General features: G+C 41.3%; 2 protein-coding genes across 3 annotated transcripts; both read right to left on the reverse strand.

Annotated features, from left to right (window-relative positions):
• Positions 1-182: 182 nt before the first annotated feature.
• fam83e (family with sequence similarity 83 member E) lies at positions 183-5,555 on the reverse strand. 2 transcript variants are annotated; one of them, XM_080776057.1, is made up of 9 exons: positions 5,478-5,555; positions 4,488-5,214; positions 3,960-4,106; positions 2,754-2,878; positions 2,227-2,670; positions 1,501-1,563; positions 1,135-1,417; positions 807-1,028; positions 183-660 (listed from the first exon to the last, which is right to left on the reverse strand). In XM_080776057.1, exons 2-9 carry the CDS (start codon positions 4,953-4,955, stop codon positions 478-480), a joined length of 1,935 nt encoding a protein of 644 aa, XP_080632183.1. In that variant the 5' UTR covers positions 4,956-5,214; positions 5,478-5,555; the 3' UTR covers positions 183-477. The 2 variants fall into 2 exon arrangements, with proteins under 2 accessions (XP_080632183.1, XP_080632184.1); XM_080776058.1 differs by lacking the exon at positions 1,501-1,563.
• Positions 5,556-8,737: 3,182 nt separating this feature from the next.
• Positions 8,738-15,986, reverse strand: emp3a (epithelial membrane protein 3a (MAM blood group)). Its single transcript, XM_080793636.1, has 5 exons — positions 15,758-15,986; positions 12,455-12,571; positions 10,419-10,521; positions 9,685-9,825; positions 8,738-9,278 (listed from the first exon to the last, which is right to left on the reverse strand). The coding sequence occupies exons 2-5, from the start codon at positions 12,530-12,532 to the stop codon at positions 9,103-9,105; spliced, it is 498 nt and encodes a 165-aa protein (XP_080649762.1). The 5' UTR covers positions 12,533-12,571; positions 15,758-15,986; the 3' UTR covers positions 8,738-9,102.
• Between the last annotated feature and the right edge of the window lie 221 nt (positions 15,987-16,207).

Below are 16,207 nucleotides of genomic sequence, written 5' to 3' on the forward strand. Positions count from 1 at the left end.
TCATAAAGGAGGTAAAAAGGGAAAAGAAACATATACAGTGAGGGGAGAAAGGGGGGGGGGGTATTCCGATTTTATGGGGGCCAGAATTGCAGCCGTCCGTAGGTGCCCTTTGAGAGCGGTTTTGAAGGAGTCTGATGACATAATCAGATCTATAAGATTTTTTTTAATGACATTCAGGAAATTGAAAATGTTATTGATGTCCTCACAAGTATACATTATACAAACATTAATTAGTGCAGTTATCCAACAGCTTAGTGTTTTAGCACTTTTATTTGCTTGTATCTTCCAAGACAATGATAAATATAACAATAAAACAGATCTTGGTTTTTATACAATATGGTCAAATGTTTTTGCTTTCAGAGTCACAACTGTGTACTGTAATAACACTGCATATTGTATAACTTATGACTCTAGTTGTGACTATACTGATAGCTGCCCTTTCTCAGTGAAAGAAGGAGTCCCTGAGTCATTCCTTTCTTATTGTCCTCCTTTCCGGTCTGTCGGTAGTTTTCGCCAGTCCGTCTGTAGTCCAAAACTGGAGCTCCGGGGCCTCGGACTGGACAGGAACGATTTCGGAGTTCTGACGTACCCAGATTGTACTTCGTTGTTCCTCTTCCTCATCAGCGCAAAGGCTGGTGTCATTCGTCCAGCGTCAAAGTACTGTTAGGACAAACGAGGACATACATTTGTACAGTCTCTCATAATATTTGTCTCTGTTGTGCTCTCCACACACACACACACACACACACACACACACACACACACACACACACACACACACTCACACACACACAATGCACACTTACATTGCCCTGTAGTCTTGGTACTGCGGACCCTCTGTCTTCTCGTGTTGGATCTGCAGCCGGAACACTCAGGTCCATCATGGACCGGCTCAGTTCTGACACTGCAGTCCTTGATTGTCCTGCATGTTGTTCTGAAGAGCTCTGCTTTGGCTTTAGCTTTCTCATAATGTCACTTAGAGAACTGTAGCTCCCCGACTGCTCCGCCACCCTTAATATTATTGGTTTCTGTGAAGAGAGAGGCAATATGTGAGGCAGGCCTGCAATTCCGACCGACATGATACCACGTCTGTCTATCTATTCATAATTATGTTAATGTATATTTGTAACATACCCTAGAAGTAGAAGATGCTGGGCTGTCTCCAATGGAGCTATTTCCATCCATACCATTGCCCTCCTCTGCCAAAATGTTCTCTGCCCGTGAGCGCTTATTCTCAAGGAAAGAATGGTTCCCTGTATTGTGTCTTGACTCCTGTTCCCTTCTGTCTCCGCCAGGTCTTGTTGTCCTGCTATTGTCTCCACCAGGCCGAAGGCATGGGGAGAGAGTATGTTCTGACTCTGTACTCCCATCATTAGACACCTGCCTGTTATAGGCTCGCTCTATTTTACGTACAACCCTGGAAGGGGGAGAGAGATGCATTTTTATATGATAAACTGTATAAATATGTGTTTTTGTGTTCTCTGCTTGTTGACATTATACCTCTGTTGAATTTCAAGGTTGGTGGTGGAGTTGTGGTTATCTCTTGGAGAGAGTTGGGTGTTGCTGCAATAATAATCAGGAACACGTCAACAAATATTACCACCACAAGAATCTCTGTAATGTTTAGATCTCTGTAATTAATAAGATCTCAAAGATCTCATCATTGCCTGTCTCTATTGTTTTATCGCATGCAGATATTTTGTCACTCATATAATGAGAGCATGATTGTAAAGTCATTTACAGACAACCCATTGGAAATAAGTTGAGACTTGAGAGTGAGAGTGATGAACAAAGTAAAAAGACAATGTCGGGTCTGCACATGATAGGTAGCTCTCCCGTCTTTTCTTTATTCTTTTAACCAAACAACAACGTTTCTCCCATGCAGGGCTTTGTTGTTGTGTGGTTAAAAGAATTAAGAAAAGGGGAGGGAGAGCAACCTATCGTGTGCGGATATTGTCTTTTTCTTCATTTGATGATTTTTTTGGATCCGACACCGTGTCTAATGAAACTGTGGGGATGTGCATATCCTACTTAAAAAAAGGTTTACACAGTAAAAGGAGTACAGTAGATGTAATAGTTTTTTACTATTTGTTACTATTTTTACTAATTGTTTTTATATACACTAGATAATAAAATCGGTTTAGGGCTAGATCTGAACTTTTTGTCAAATGTTCACCTATTATGACATGCGCACGGCTCATGTGGTTAAGATGTTAAGCAGTATACCTAGCTTCATTCACTGGTTTTGTGTTTTTTCCACTGCTTGCACACTCCTCAGCAGGGGTCTTCTTATCAAATGGCATGCTCTGCAGTGGCCTTTCCAGTGGCACGATGATTTCCTCGTGATCATTGACAGGGTTATGGAATAAACGACTGCCTCTCTTGAGGACCCCCAGTGCCTCCCAGTCCAGAGGAGGGTCTGCAGGTGGAGGTGGAGGGGGCGCAGTGGCATAATCTAGGAGGGGATGATGTTTAGGGTGATGATGGTGGTTGGACAACTCAATCTGTCGATGAGGCACAAATGCCGGGGACCTGGTGACCTTCCCTGTGTACGAGATGGGGGACGAGGCAGCGAAAAGGATCCTGAACTCCCGGTCAAAGGATTCGACAACTGGGCCGCTTAGAACTGTGACCAGCTGTCGATGCAAGCGGGCATCTGTCCAGGTGAGGCTGATGAATACAAAACAGTTGTCATATGAGTATGCGTGCAGTAGATACAATAGGAACAGATTTGAAAGCACTGTCTGTGTCACCTGTAGTTGCCATGAATCACAGTCTCCAGGTCCACTAGGAGGAAATTGATTTTCAATTCCCCTGCCACCGTCTTTGCCTCCCTTGAACAGAAAGTTTTCCCCCCAAGAACACGCACGTGCATATTCTATGGGAGCACAACACATGACAGTAATTTACAATACATAGCAAGTTAGTCATGGTTAAACAGAACATTTCATGACTGTATATGGTGTTTACTTTAGCCGTCACTCATGGATGTCAACTACATGAACCATAGCGTCCCTATTCTGGGTGGAACTTCTGACGAAATTGGCAGATCTATAAGCTCACGATTGGCAATGTTCTGTGATGTAAACTAGAAGGAAAATAAGAGGGGGCCTAGTATACACCCCACTGCTACCACTCCAGTCAATAAAGTACATACAGTATAGGGTTTAATCCCCTAAATCCCCCATGGGTTCTATAGGCCCATCCTGTTTCTGATCTACACTTATATTTTTGATGAAAATAGTAATCTATCAAATTAATCTCACACTGTGTCACGTTGTGAGCTATGTTCAAATTTCAATGAATGTTCACCACAGGATTAGGACGTTAGGGTTGAAGTAACCTCACGACACCTGGCTTTCCACCGAAGTAGTTAGTGGTTAAAAGTTAACCCCCCCCCCCTCGCCTTGTGTCGTGTGATGTTGTCCTTTGTTTTTAACCACAGCAATGTTCTCTCTCTCGTAAAGCATTCCACAAACAGCACTGAATGCAGTGCAACCAGTTTTGATGTTTGTTGCTTAATAATGTACACGTTGCACTAATCCTCGTTAGTATGATGATGTTAAAGAGAGATAGAAAACACAGGAATTTCAGAAAAAATCATGTGGAGGTGTGTCAGGGTCCCTTTGGTTAGTTTGAGTTGCATAGTTTGAGTTCCTCCTCTCAGGAGTGACGCACATTTACCCTTATGCAATAGGCTAGGCTGTGTTGTAGCAAGAATATATAATACTTTGTCCTAACTAGCCCTAGGCAGCACATTAACACCAAATAAATACACATTTGACTGATTTGTGATGATTAGGCTATATGTAGTCAATTGAAGCCTGATTTATGTGCCAGTGTCACCGAAAACAGCCGAACTACAATCTTAAATTGTAGCTCGGCTATTTTTGGCGGGCGACACTCATTCGCAGTATAGTATAACTCAGACTTGAGTGGACTGTGCAAGAGTGACTTACTGGATGCCTGAGCCTGTTTGACGTGAAGTCCTCCTGACTGGACCTCTGGTTGAGGATAATGTAAACAGGTACACCCCGAGAAGCTGCGTTGTGCAGGTCACCGATGACTGCACCGTCTGTCAATTTGTCTGTCACTATGGCAATCACCTGTGTAGTGTATTACACAATCACACAAAATAAGAATGAATAACAGTCCTACCTGTTTTTAGTTTTTTTTTTATAATTTTCATCCCACGATTTTGTAACCCATTTTTCACCCCTGTGTCAATTACTTAATGTGATCCTGGGCTCTACACACCCTCTGCCAACCTGGGGAGAGCAACGGACTTGAACTCATGCTTCCTTCATGCCTGAGTGTCCAAGTTGCTCCTTTACACCTGACAGGGGGGAAGTTCCCTGGTTGGACGTAGCGCGTGGAAGGAACACGTTATTCCAACCAGTTCCTTTCCCCTCCATCAGGCGCCCCGGCTGGCCAGGGGGAGGCAGTTTAGAGACATGTATGTAAGTATGTGTATGGTGTTACCACACCTGGGAGGCACATTGCAAATGGCGTCTGATGATCTCCCTGATGGAAAGTTGTCCTTCAGCAGGGGGACTCGTGTGGATTGTGATCAAATCCAGTCCCGTCCAACAGTCTTTCTCTGGCCATCCTAGGTCTAGACAGGGAGCGGGGACGTCGGATAGCGTAGGAAAGTAACGGGTTTTGAAGTCCTGCAACCCTGAGCCGCCGTCCTCTGCATTCTCCTCCGCTCCCACCTGTATCTGGCTGGCATGGTAGTCTTCCGTCCAACCACTTATCTGACTGACCTCCTCAGGGGACAGGAAACGGTCTAAGCGCTCTGTAACCAGGCAGGCATGGAAGGCTCTTGGGCCTTCGCTCAGTAGTCTTTCCACAGCATTACGCTCCCTCTCACAGTGGAGGAACTCTGGGCAAGACTCAGTCACTGGCCAAAACACTGCATCCTCGTCCAAGCTCTGCTCCTGGGAGTTTGACATAACTGAAGGCCTGTCTCTTGTTTTCAGAACGAGTTATACTTATGTAATTGCACAGTTCTGGCTACGAAGTTGTATTACAGGACCGTTCCAGTCAGGCCAGCTAGTGTCACCTTTCACACCTGTGAAAGTTTGGAGAGTTTTCATGCTTTATTCGCCATGGGGTCGTTCGTCACTAGTGTGATCAGCAGCCTCTGTGCCTCTGCAGTACCGATTCCACATCAGTCAAACATGTTCCTCTTTAAGGGAAGGACGTCACTGTCTGAAACACATAAAATATCATTAACAAACATGTGTGAAGTGAATACGGTAGTTTCTTTTTGTCTCTGAGAAACAGCGGCTTGCATTTTCAAGTCAAATTTGATCAGCAGTCTCACGCAAGTCACGAGCCTCATGTTGACTTAAGAAACTGTTAGGTGAAGTAGGGTAAGTGTGTATTGTAGAAGTAGACGGTGTCATCTATCATTTAAACCTTTTATTCTATACAAAAGAGCAATTAGCAGTTCTTAAGAATTAGGGACTCACCTCGTAGGCTTCATGCCTCAGATCTCCGTCTCAAACAATACTGTTAAGCTCGGATGAGTTATGAATATTGTTCCATTTGCTCCCTCCCCTTCAGTGTCCACCTCCCTCCCCCTAACATTATCATTCCACGCTGGTGCACTTGTCGGTTCCAGGTATTCAGCCGTGCTGACAGCCGTCAAGAACTCCCATCAGTTACATACCCAAAAAACCTCAGCGACTCCATGTTCCAGCTCATGGACTTACTTATGTTAAGTGGCTGAGGCGTTCCCCTGTATAATATTTCGCTACACAGCAAATCTATTATCAGTCTATGAAAGAGAGCCTCTCATTCATGACATAGTTTACTCCTGAGACTGTACTCTGACTGGTTTATCCTGACAGGTAAGTCTACAAGCAAAAGCAGGACTTATAATATCTGACTTCCTCCAACATGTCACCTCCCATCAGCTGTATTTTTGTAATCCATTTATTAAAAAATAAATATATAGTCATTCACTCCTATTACAAGCAAAAGGTTTTAATTTACATAATGGCAGGTGTGCTCTAATTAGGTCCAAACTAATTAACCACTGTAATATCTCTTCAGAAAGGAAGTTCAGTTGTGTTATGAATATGATATTACTAAACTTTGCTATTCCACTATCCACAACAAAGGTAAATCCGGAAATTCAACATTGAATGTCACAAAGCAAACAGAGACGAACCTTAACGAGGGTGGGTGGTTGCTGTTGACTGACTTCAGTTCATAACTAACTCCTTAGTGTGTGCCTCCAACTGTATATACTTTCCCCATTTTTGAGTGGTGCAACCACTCCAAGGAACATCAATGTCCTTGGAGTGGTGACTTGTCCGTGACTTGTCCGTGTTAACCTAGGTATGTGACTTTAATGAGTACCAGTAGGGGCGCTGTTGTGCCAGAAACAGAGAGAGAGAGAGAGAGATAGTGCTGCACTGTTGCCTGCTAATGAGAGAGAGAGAGAGAGAGAGGAGGAGGAGGAGGGGGGGGGGAGAGAGAGAGGGGGGAGTTGCATCACTCAGTTCACACGTTGTACTTTGTACTTTGACACTTGCTTTGGCAATGTAAACCTATGTTTTCACATGCCAATGAAGCTCCTTTGATGTGTGCCTTGGTACTGGATTTCCTGACTGCCAGACAACGTGGCTATGCAGCACCTGTACCACCTTCAGACAGCTGAGGAAATTAATAATCTCACAGAAGATACTGAAATCCTTCCACTCTCTCTGCTTTCAAACGCAAGGGCTATCACCGTCTGGTACGTGAATAGCTTCTCTCGGGACCAGCGAGCCCTGTAAGAGGGTAATATGCTCAGTCAAGCGTACCAATTCAGACTTAACTCTCGCTGCAAGACTCGTATTCCAGGAGGTGCCTGAGCAGAGCTACAGTAAAAGGATTCTGAAGGACCCCCATTACCCCACCTTTGGACTGTTTGTGCTGCTGTGGTCAGGCAAATACCTGCATTGTGACAAGGCCGACATGTTTCCCTATGATGACCCTCTCAAGTCACCTACTTATACCTCAATAACCCAAGGGAAGGTGCAAAAAACTGTATATTCTGTACATCCTACATTGTTTCTAAGTTATGCATATATTATGTTTTCTCTGAAGAGCTCAAGAACCTGATGTTGGATAGGAAATTGTGGAGGGCAGCGATCCAGGAATCCCGAGTTGGTGTTGGCTAGACCTCACTCTCACAGCAACTAACTATGTGTTCTCTGTATATGTATATTTTACATAATTATAAGAAGGAAGGTGCAATTCTAAATTGTACATTATATTATATCCATGTAGTCTATGCCGGTCTTTCACTACACCAATATCTCTACTACTCTTACAGATGTCTAAACCTCACATAAATCGGTACACAATAATCTCTGGAGTCATGTGATGAACATGAAGCTTTCACTTTCAAATGTTTCATATTCCATTTCATTTGGCTATGATTGGCTTCCAAAATGTGCATGAAACGCAGCATCTACCTCAAATTTGAATCATACATTGAGGGGCCCGGGCCTCTAAACCAGGGGTTTTCAACTGATTGTGAACCAGGGACCACCACCTTGACTAAGGATCAACCTGGGGACCACTGTTGTGTTGTAATGGGATATGGCCTGGGCTAAGATTAGTGCTTTCGTAACACTTGTTATGGAATGCATCCCATGTCTTATACTGTTTCTCAAATGATGCATGGTCCACGGACTTAACTGATATACAGTACTTACACATGTGGCCCTATATCTTGGCCCTATAACCTTTATCCCCAAACTTCTTTTTCCATATTTTACTATCTTGAAGCAGATCTACATCCATACATTATGGCTATTATCGGATATTTGAACTATTTTAATTTAGTAATATATATATATATATATATATATATATATATAGATAGTAAAAATGGCAAATACGTGCAAGATATAGCACATGACATGATTATATTGACACATTTCCTAATAATGATGACTCAATCAGGCAAGCTGGTACACTTCACCCTTCTTGAGATTCTCTTTTCTGTGGAATTTCTAAACCTCAGACTTCCCAGTAATTCTGATAACATTGACGCACTTCCGCGGAACAGTGCACACTGTTTAGTGCACTGTTCTGTGGAAGAAAATACAAAATCAGGAACCACATGCAATACCTCCACGGACCACCAGTGGTCCACGGACCACCTGTTGAAAACCCCTGCTCTAAACAACACATCAGACGAACCTGATATAGCACAATGCAGGGCTATCTTAAGTTTGTCAAGAACTAGTTTGTCAAGAACTATAATCAACTATAATCAAGGTCCTGTTATTTATTTGCCTTGCTCATCATCAGGTCCTGTTATTTATTTGCCTTGCTCATCATTAGGTCCTGTTATTTATTTGCCTTGCTCATCATCAAATAAACTATTTAATTGTTCACCAAAGACGGAGTGCCTTGGATTCTTTTCTTTTCAAGTCTGCAATTCACATTTTTACAAGCAGTACTACTTGGAGGAAGGATACCTTTTGTCTATATGGTTTTACCTGTATCACCAAAGAGCACAGATCCATGCAGCGCTTCCATTCCTCTATTTCAAGATCTTTCTATATCAGACTGTGTCATACTGTAAACACATCATTCTGTATGAATACCACTCCTAGGCAAATATGCACTTTCAGCTTTGATGAAGCTGAGAAATTATAGATGAAATTGAAGATTCATCAGTAAATTCACTTTTATGTGCTTTAGAATAAAAATGTAATCCAGTATACACATTATAAAAAAAAACAGACTTTATTTGTGAATAAACTGTGCAAAAAAAGAGAATATAGCTTCATTTTAAAAAGAGGTATGTAAATCCTCAAGTGCTTAGTGACAGCTGGTAAACTATTACCATTTACCACTTGAACCCTAAATACTTCATTGACTGGAGTGCCCCAGAGATCTATACTAGCCGGCCCCCTACTTCTTTTGTGTCTCAGCACTGAATCTCGTTATGACGCGTTGTGTGCTCGTCTCATCTATTTTCACCAAATGTTGGCGCCCAGAATAGGGACGCTAGTGTTCATGTGGTTAAACAGCATCACATCCTGTTTGGGTTACCCTTCTCCTTATTATCGTCATCTAGTTTTTGTCTCACTGCTTCTTCCGCAGGTGGATATACAGGACGCCGCTGACGAGGAGGAGGGGGACGCACGACCAGGCCAGGATGAAGCAGTAGCCAAAGTGTCCCGTTTTCAGGTCTCTGGTGGAATCCAGGATGTCCTTCCTGTGGAACGTGAAGATGAGGCACGCTGCGAACACCGTGAAACCTGAAACCACACAGGAGACGTTTTAACAGAGCAGAGATTAGTTGTCATCATTTCTACAAGCTCACAACGTGTTGCAATGTTGAATATTGTGAGCTTGTAGAGCAGCTATTTGAAGAGAAGATATTTGGTGTAGAAGGAAAAAGGGAGCCCTGAGGAACCCCAGTCAACTAAGTGCATATGTTTTAAGTAGTTAACCAGCATCCACATTTTGGCTGGAACATTAGCCATTAAATAACATATCTACAAGCTCACAACGCGTTGTAACACAATGTTTATTGTTTCGATATTTGGTGTAGATGGAAGCTGCCATTCCTATAAATTGAAGATCTGAGTTTGATCCAATGCCTCTGTGTTTACTCTTACAGTTTATTTTCCCCAAAGGAGTATGTGAAGAACTTTGAATTACCTGCGAAACCCTGGCAGAGACCTGTGAAGTAGAAGAGTCCTCCTGTTGACAAGGTGAACAGTTGGCCCACAAAGACGAGGAAGGAGATGGAAGAGAAGACCACGGACAGGACCATCAAGGCCTGGACAGACTGCAGCCAGTCTGGGACAGCAGGAATGACAGTAACATAACACAGCAGTTCTCAAACCTTTTCATGTCAATGGCCCCCAAATGTATGTATTTGACCCCCATTTGAAAATGTTTTGTATCAGGGACCCCCAGAAGAGAAGATGTGTTTAAGTCATTATAGAATGCTTTCTCATTTGTGTTATTTCTCATTTTTCCAAATTCTTCAAATCTTTTGAAGAGTTTTCAAAATGTTCTAAAAAAATAGCCGGTCTACAACGTGTACTGTACATCGGCTATTTTTGAATATCCGAAGTATAAAATCTGGTTAAAATGATGTGATGCTATATTAACACATTTGTCTGAGGACCCCCTGGAAGCCCTTCAAGGACCCCTGGTGGTCCACGGAACCCACTGGCATAACAGACTGAACATTATTAACCATTACATATCTGAGGGCTTTCATTTAGACTTGGCACTTTATGGAAATAACTGATTTTCATCTGAAAATGTTATTTCCATCGAGTGAAGTGTAAAATATAGGCTTCAGTATACTATGCAGTTGCAGGAAGGCAAGAAACCCTGTCAGCTATAAGACACATCAATGGCACAAACACGCAGTTCTTTACCGTTTTCATCTGTCGCAGCACACAGCCAATTATTTGTTGCATTATCATGAAAGCAGTTGTACCACAGGTCAGTGATTTCTGAATCTGTCCATACCCACCAGGACTGCAGAGAGAGAGGGGGGGAGGGGGGTGTGCAAATTAGTTTTCATGTTTATTGCGCCCAGACTCTGGAATTACCTACCTCTGGCTTTAAGGCTATAGCTAGAACTCAGTGTCAACTTTCAAGTCACATCTGAAAACATATTTGTACACTAAAGCCTTTCCTTAGATTTATCATGTTGTTCATTTTCTCATGTCCATGTATGTATGCTTTGGTTCTATTATTGTCTTATTCTGGCTATTTTATGCATTTCATTTGATTGTAGTTGGTTATCCCTTGACACTGTCAAACGAAACATGCTTATACAATCAACTTACACACAGCTCAAAATTACATCAATATGAGACTAGACATGCCACAAGAGGGTGCTATCAAGTCCCTAAAGCCAGAACAGGGTCTATGCAGCACACAGTACTGTATAGAGCCATGGCTGAGTGGAACAAACTGCCAGCTATAATCACAAAAGAAAAAACTAAATCTAGTTTCGGGAGACAATTGAAGAGGCATCTTGAAACCCAAAAACTGTAGGGCGCTCGAACGCGCACAGACATGCATACACACACACACACACACACACACACACACACACACACACACACACACACACAGCAGTCGTGATCATGATGTAATGTATGTCCTGTAATGACATTCATGTCGAATGTCATGTTTTTATGTTCTGTGTGGAACCCAGGAAGATTAGCTGCTGCTATGCACCTGCTAATGGGGATCCTAATAAAACTCTAAAACTGTAAAACTCGAAAAGCGCTTTATAAATAAAGTTTATTATTACATTGGGATTGTGCCAAATCCAAAGAAAGTTCATGCATTTTCAACTGAATTTCATAGGTAGCCAATTATTTAAAAAACAGGTTTCAATTCCAGTATTTTAACCACATACACGTATGCTAAGTTCACGTGATGCATTTTTGTGGCTGGTTTTCTTGCTGTCTGGTATAGTAGTTACATTGCTTAACACTGACATCTACTGTAATAACCCAGTTTAAAAGACAAACATTACTGAGCAGTGGCTCTCTTGAACTGGTACCGTATGCTATTTAGGTTACATTTAGTTTTCTCAATTAACATACGCATACGGTATGTGGTTATATTTACATTAAAAATGTCAAATATTTATGGTCAGTGCGTCTTACTGGACCACAATAAGTATAGAGTTGAAAGGATTTACTACCCGATACATTTTGCAATGTGGGTTTATTTTTTTTCCCTTTCAATGTTTACATTGCTACAATGTTTATGTATCCAGAGTTCAGCTCAGTGTGTGGTTCTGCCCTGGCCCTCACTTGAGTGGTTTCAGGGTAGCTCCCTGTTCCAAAATATGCACGTGGTGGTGGGTGGATATGATTTACTCACTGATACCATAGTAACCAAATATTCCATATTGTTCACTTTTAAATATTATATTTCTTATTTATTGTTGAAATCAGTGTTTGTTTTTTAAGTATTTTTGGGGGTGCTTTTTCAAGCCTTTATTTGATAGCGTCAATGGTGAGAGACAGGAAATGACATGAAGCTGAGGGCCTCTATGGTAAGTGCTCTTTATTTTAATCACTCTCTGTCTCTCTAGCTCTTTAATTAAACATAAATTACATTTCCAGGTCAGGATAATTTTTTGATCCTATCACGAGAGAGAGAGAGGTCTTAAAGGATACAGATTAAACAAATGACACCGGAAGTGATTAAATAAAAAATTACCAGACACTTTAAAACTGAAGTTGATAAATTACCTTTGTGGGGTTCTCTCTCCTGATTGGGTACAATTGGTAGCCTGACCTGACAATGTCTGTTCTGTGTACTAAAGTTTTGGAACATGAGATCATTTTGAAATCCCCACAAAAATGATACAATACGGATTGTTTTTTAACAAAGCGGTGCTGAATACAAAGGGCAAAAATAAAAGCACAGTGCAACAACTCACCTTCTCCACCGTGGAAATGAGGAGCATGGCCAGAGTGACCAGGTGCAACACAGTCACGAACACAAGCAACAGAACCATGGCTTCTAGTGGGTTCCTCCGAGGTAGTAGTTAGGTGTCCTAAACACAGACAAGACATTCTTCTCTTTAACCACTCAATCACTATATACTTTGTTGTGGTCGTTTGTTAGAAAAGGTTTGAACATTTCCCCAAACATAATGGTTAATGTGGTTAATATGATTCAATACCATTCTCAAATGGACAGCATGTACCCCTATAGGGAACACATAAGTAGGACTGTAGGACGGAGAGAAAGTGGGAAAGTGGTTAACCAAATTAAACTAGCTCAACAACAATGTGTTGTTTGTTGTTACTGTGCTGTTTTATTTCTAACATATTCATTATAGAATGCTTCATAATGTCTTTTGATTATTGTTATAAACCAATAAGAGTACTTATGTGCTTATAACGGTAATCATACAGATGATGCTGAAGTATGTTTATATAATGCATTTTAGACATGGGCTTCATAGAAAGCGTTCTCCTGGTGGTCTTTGTGTGATTCATCGGTGGTTCTCATTGTGGGATCTAGGGACCCCTAGGGTCTTTCCAGGGGGTGTCCCCAAAATGAGGAACAGTTTTAAGCCCTATTTTATTGTTCGGCTATTTGAAAATAGCAGATCCGCACAAGATTTCGTATCGTGTCACATTGAGATTATAGTCATAGATCTGCAAAAATAATGTTTCAAATGGGGTTCTGCGGCCAAATACATATCATAATTATGTAAGGATCCTTGACATGAAAATGTTTCAGAACCAGTGGGCCACTATATGGTATGATTTGAAGATCCTTCAAACTTCACATGGTTCTTCACTGTAGAAAGAGAGGATGTAGAATACCCACATCGACACACTGGTGCTGGGCTAAAGAGACTTCAGCTGAGAGATGGATGGACTCTGCACCGGCGCACACCACATAAGGTACAAAGACTTCTTTGTGTATTTGTCTATTGGTCAGACAAATAAATAAAGAAGTATTTTCTGTACTTTATATGGTGTGCAGGCTCCATCCATCTTTCAGTCTTCACTGTAGAAAGACTCATGTCTCATAGGGGTCAGCATGTCCACTTTGATCAAGTTGATGGGTATCTGCACGGGCTATCTCTGCTCATCTATCAAGCTACAGGCACAGCAGAGAGTCTGCAGACAGGGGAATTCCATCCTATCTACAGAGCCTGACCAGCCCCTAAGGACCTTTTCACAATCCTAGGAGCCTGTAACATTTGTAAACAAGCATGTAGTTGGAGACACTATCTACAGCAGTGGTTCTCAAAGTGGGTTCCGGGCAGTCGGCATGCACCCCAAGGGGGCAAAATGAGAAAAAATATAGTGAATTTATCTGTGATTTGCGCTTTTTTGAAGCTAGAAACCGAAACAATGAGAGAATGTTGTAGGTACTGCACAAGAATGACTAGGTTTCTCCCTCTCCACATATATAGACAGTTTCTGTCTATGTGGAATTCTGTACTTAATTCTGTACTTAATCTATATTATGGGGGTCCATTCCACCTCTCAACTCTTTTCAATTGTGTGTGTGACGTTTGTGAGGGTGCCTACCCTAGGGGACACGGGGAGAACATGCAAACTCCACACAGAATGAATGAATGAATTTGGTCCTTGACATGAAAATTGTTTGAGTATCACTGATATACAATACTGATGGTTTGAGCTTTCTGTGTGGGCAATAGAATGCGGGAAGTTCATGTGCTTCTTCCTGTGTGCCACCCTAAGCTACCATTGAAGGCTACTGTAAATACAAGATCTTTATCTGAATATAAAGTAACAATGAACCATGCAGGGAATATTAGGTAAGACATTAGTTTCCAGAAGTCCTAGAGTCATGTATTTCCATAATATTTGAACAGCTTTATCCTCTGATGTTAGGAAATGTAAGGATGCCATTATGGAAATGTAAGGATGACTGTATGTGTTACAGTTAGGTGCCAGAGAGTCTGGAAAGTGTCAATGTTGACTTCCTTTCCCTGGGATAAATTATATAAGAGAGATTTGTCTATAATCTATCGATATACCATCACACAAGTTATTAATGGATTAAAAAAAACTGTTGTGCTATGAAGGTCAATGAAGTCAAGCTTTCTAAAGCGACCAGAGTTAATACAGAGTAATGGTTACGCAAACAGTGTGGCTGTTGCAATCCTGGCTCCAAAAATGATGCAAAGTCTTGTTATCATAAAGTCATGAAGGAGACATGAGTTATCTGCTCAGTTATCACTATAGTAAGACATCAAATGAATAAATAAATAATGCATTAATTATACAATCTATTCTCTTAATCTCTATAGTCAACATTGTTAACATGACATTGTGAGTTTCCCCCACCCCACAGGTTGAACAGCGAAACAGATAAAAAATGACAATACATCAAAACAAAATAAATAAAAATAAGGCAAGACAGGTACTTTACCATTGAAAAAGAAAAAGAAAAGAAAATAACAGTCATCAGAGATGTTGGCATTATTTAAGTTTTTCTAATGAGGTGGATAAGATGTCAAGTGTGTTTTCTTGTGCCCCATTGGATTGAACTATAGAGAGTTCCAGAGAGATCGTGTCCATTAGTGAGAGGATCACATTTCTATTTCAAATAAACTGCACTACAGAGTTTGTGTTGTAGATTTGAATGCGTCATCATTACATTACATCTGTGCCACAGATGAAACTTTCCCGTGGCACCAGGCATCATAAATCATGACTTTCCAACATTGTACAGTTAGATTTTTTTTTATGATCCTGTTTTTATCACTGTATATTCTGTGCCTTGCACATGGTTGTCCAATCATATTTTCTCCTGCAGCTCTGCCCCTGGAAACAGAATGCTGTTTCTATTGGATTAATGATGAGTCCTCAGAGAGGTATGTGTTTGGGTACCACTCGACATCTGGTTTATATTATGGCTCGTGTGCTGCCTGCCTGACACAGACAGAACCAATGTGATGATTATGAGTCTGACCATAGGAAGAGCTCTAATTTAAAGGGTGTAATGATACATTGAGGAAAACCTTCTCTCAAAGCTCCATACAATAAATGTACTTTTCTCAGCATTTTATAACATTTCGCTCAAATTCACAGATATACATGGAGGCTACACTAGTCTGCAGCAATATGTCCATGATGAAGATACATATGCACATGCAAATATTTTAGACTTTAGAAAGCAATGTAGCAAACTATACTTCAAGGTACAAGGTTATGTTTTCCAAATTAAGATGATAAGAGATGTGTCCTACCTTGTAGGTTTTCAGTGCTCCAAGTTTGAGAATTGAATAATGTTTTGTTGTGTCGTGACCTTTACCGGTGGTCTCTTTCTAGTATTTTCTCACCGTTACCTCTAAAGTCTACCCTGCTCTGCTTATTTTTGCCTTTCTCCCACACATTCTATCTTCAAACCCTTGGGAGAGAAGAGTACAGAGGAGGAATGCAGAGTAGGAATATCGGTGGAGTTCCCAACGCCCATTTCCTCCCAGCTCCTTCTGCCCTCCCCCTAAAAGCAATGGTCTGGAGGATCAACTAAAAACCCAAAATAACTGTCCTCTGGTACCGCCCAAAGACCATATTCGTCTCACACGAAGGAAGTTACACATAGCAGCCTAGATATGCAACAACTAATATGAAACAAAACATGTATAACAATGTAAGAATTACGTTTACAACTTTTGTGTGTGACACACACACACACA

This window comes from Protomyctophum bolini (genome assembly GCF_963924005.1).
Source record: "Protomyctophum bolini genome assembly, chromosome: 2".
In the NCBI taxonomy this organism is placed as follows: Eukaryota; Metazoa; Chordata; class Actinopteri; order Myctophiformes; family Myctophidae; genus Protomyctophum; species Protomyctophum bolini.

Excerpts from the sequence above, each read along its gene's own strand:
- emp3a (XM_080793636.1), bottom strand. The coding sequence starts at position 12,532 with ATGGTTCTGTTGCTTGTGTTCGTGACTGTGTTGCACCTGGTCACTCTG. Across the intron at positions 10,522-12,454 it reads TCATTTCCACGGTGGAGAAG|TCCTGGTGGGTATGGACAGA; the intron begins GTGAGTTGTTGC and ends CTCTCTCTGCAG. Across the intron at positions 9,279-9,684 it reads TCTCTGCCAGGGTTTCGCAG|GTTTCACGGTGTTCGCAGCG; the intron begins GTAATTCAAAGT and ends GTGTGGTTTCAG.
- fam83e (XM_080776057.1), bottom strand. The coding sequence starts at position 4,955 with ATGTCAAACTCCCAGGAGCAGAGCTTGGACGAGGATGCAGTGTTTTGG. Across the intron at positions 2,671-2,753 it reads GTGATTCATGGCAACTACAG|CCTCACCTGGACAGATGCCC; the intron begins GTGACACAGACA and ends TGTATTCATCAG. Across the intron at positions 1,418-1,500 it reads AACCTTGAAATTCAACAGAG|GGTTGTACGTAAAATAGAGC; the intron begins GTATAATGTCAA and ends TCCCCCTTCCAG.